The sequence below is a fragment of the Apaloderma vittatum genome, unplaced genomic scaffold (assembly GCF_000703405.1).
Source record: "Apaloderma vittatum isolate BGI_N311 unplaced genomic scaffold, ASM70340v1 scaffold4956, whole genome shotgun sequence".
NCBI classification, from domain to species: Eukaryota; Metazoa; Chordata; class Aves; order Trogoniformes; family Trogonidae; genus Apaloderma; species Apaloderma vittatum.
In genome coordinates, this window is record NW_009722188.1 from 21,086 (window position 1) to 23,944 (window position 2,859).

Below are 2,859 nucleotides of genomic sequence, written 5' to 3' on the forward strand. Positions count from 1 at the left end.
GGCACCACAGCAATAAGCTTCATTATTCCTCAGACAGGTGGCATCGCTCCAAGTGAGTGAAGTAATCGTGTAAAGGGGCTGTTTGATGGGGCCTGGAGTAAATATATTCTCAGACCCAATGGTGGAGGCCTCAGAACGCACGCTCAGGGTTCACCCTTCTCCTCCCTGAGGAATCGCAACAGATGAGAAAACCTTGTTCTTCTCCTGGAGGACAGAGTCTAGCTGCCTGACCATGTGCATTGCTTGCAACTATGTTGTACTGTTCACAGCCTCATGGAAATAGCAGATAGACATTCCTGAGCCCCCTCAATAACCCTTGTACCCGGGTGGTTTTATACATTATATTTAATTTACCATTTGACCAAAAGATAAGCTTAAATTCCAAGTAAATGTTAAACACTTGCAAGAAAAATGAATATGAGATTAGGGAGGAAAGTCCCTCCTGACGTAGGTTTGCTAAGGATTGGTCCAAATGTTAGTCCTACAAAGAGGGAATTCTGGTTATGTTTTCCCAAGATTGGCAGCCGCCAAAGTCCCGGGAGATCCCACTGAGAAGGACTTGACCTTCCAAACTCACTGAGATCCTTCTGGAAATGTAACTAATTTTTTAGATTCTTCTCATAAGGAAAGAAATTAATTTCCCTCCCGTTTTCATAGTGTAAACTTTGATTATTAGCCAGAGGCTAATGTGAAGATTTTTCCTCCCAGGTGTGGGTAACAACGTATGCTTGCAAAGACAGCCATGGTAGATACCATGGAAAGATCCGTTCTCATTGCATTGTTATGACCCTTAGCAACAGCAAATTATCAGGCAATTGAAGACGTGATTGGAGGAAAAGTAATTTTTTTCAGTAATGATTGAAGAAATATTTTTATTTAATTTTAAATTTTAATTATTGTTTTACTATAGAACTAAAATGTGGAGAAATGGGGAAAAAACAGCAAGTAAGGTATTTTGAAAATGAAATCTCTATTTCACTTTGAAAGTAAGGTAGCTGACATCATCAGGTGATTTGAAGTTGTCAGCATTCATGACCTCAGAAATGTTTATTTTTTGATTGATCAATGCACATTCTAAAATACACTTATTTGTCAAACTAACATGCCAAAAGAAACATGTGATTACATATACCTTTATAAAAGAGAACCCAGCATGTTCACCTTTACTTTATCCCCATCATGAGGGGCTTGATACTAGCCCTGGGTTTAACCCTAGTGGGTAAGTAACTTATCTGCTTTGATGAATTTAAAATATTAGGTTCGGGAAAAGGCTTCAGAATCTAAATATAGTTGACTTAACAAACATGAACTTTAACAATTTATAGAAAAAAAATACTTTATGACAATTTTTATTGTTTAGGGAAAAAAAGCTTTTGTCTGTGTGCTGAACAAGAGGTACAGTTAATTAGAAAGATTTATGCCATATGTACAAGATGAGATATAGTCTTCTGTAATAAAATACATTAACATTTTGGGGGTTTTTTTGCTTTGTCATTTCATTACTCATTTTTTTCCCTTCTCTTTCAGGGAGTCAGCATCTTAATTACCGTAAGTAATTTTCATATCAGCTAATATAATTATAATGAGTGAAATTGAAAATAGAATCTGAAAAGTATATCAATGTTTAATGTAATTTTACAACAGCTAATTTTGTTCAGGTGCAATAAAAAATGAACAAATTCATCTTTTTTGCTCTATACATTCTAATATAGGTACTATACGTGTTTTGCACAGTCTCTGTAATATTTTATGGGAACCATTTCTTTGCAGAACCTGATTTCAGTGAAGACAAGGTTTATACATTTGATTATGAAAGCACACTTCTCAGTGGACTTCCAGAGAAAGGACTTGCAAGAGCCGGAATAAGAATAAAAAGTAAAGTGGAGATTAGTGGTATTGGGCCAAAACTTTGTCTTATTAGGGTAAGAAAATGTATACAATTTGAAAGGTAAAATTCTCGTCGTACTTGACTTTAAGCTTTTGGGAAGTAATTAAGTTTCATCATGTGTTGTGCTTACTCAGGGAGAATGTAACTAACACTATTTTTTATGCAGTGCCCTAAATTCTATTTGCACTTTGCCAGGTAATTCTCAGCTCAAGCCAACCTTGGGCTTGAAGAATTTCTTCTGCTTTGTGGTCAGGGAGACAACGGAATGTAATTTGAAATGCACAATAATTTATTACTGGATCAATCCAATTGTTCCAAACTGTACAACCTAGGATTATTTAATCAACTGATTTCGTAACCAGCAAACGAAAGGCAATAAAACATGCTACAGGAATGGATGTGATTCAAAATTTAGCATAATTAATGTCATCTGGTGGCTTCTTTTTCTGCAGGCTCCCAAATGACATTCTTTGTCATCCTCGGTTGTGTATTTTTACTACATGCTGAGTAATTACTAAGAGTTTTGATTATGTGAAAACCACTTTTCTCTTTAATAGAAGTCTATACATGCATCTAATGAATGTATTGAAATGCAGTCCTCAATTGCTCCATACAAACTCCACTTAGTCTTCTGCATATTTGGAAGAAAAATTATCTTTTTAAAAGCTTTTTTTTGGCAAATTGAAAACTGCAGATTAAAAAGACTGGTGATGGTCTGATAAATGTTTGTAAATGCTGTAGCCTTCCAGCCTGAATTAGCCTTCTGTTACTAGGTATTTTTGTAAATTCAAATTATAACAGATCTAGATGAGAAATATTGCTTTTCCATGACCTTTGCAAATGGCTAGATTTTTTTTTTTTGACAAAAAGAACAAGGAAGCAAGAGCCACACATCTGCCCTGGTGAGTAGACTTCTCTGGCAGAGATGAGGGAGAAGCAGTTTTGTCCTTACCCCACGGCCTCCCCCATTC

General features: G+C 35.8%; 1 protein-coding gene across 1 annotated transcript in view; it reads left to right on the top strand.

Annotated features, from left to right (window-relative positions):
• The first annotated feature begins 1,179 nt into the window (after nt 1–1,179).
• The window catches only part of LOC104275654 (vitellogenin-1-like), a 42,034-nt gene continuing 40,354 nt past the window's right edge, over nt 1,180–2,859 (top strand). Inside the window, 3 exon segments of the mRNA XM_009871670.1 lie at nt 1,180–1,219; nt 1,528–1,548; nt 1,771–1,922. Of these exon segments, the coding sequence (XP_009869972.1) occupies nt 1,180–1,219; nt 1,528–1,548; nt 1,771–1,922 (213 nt within the window).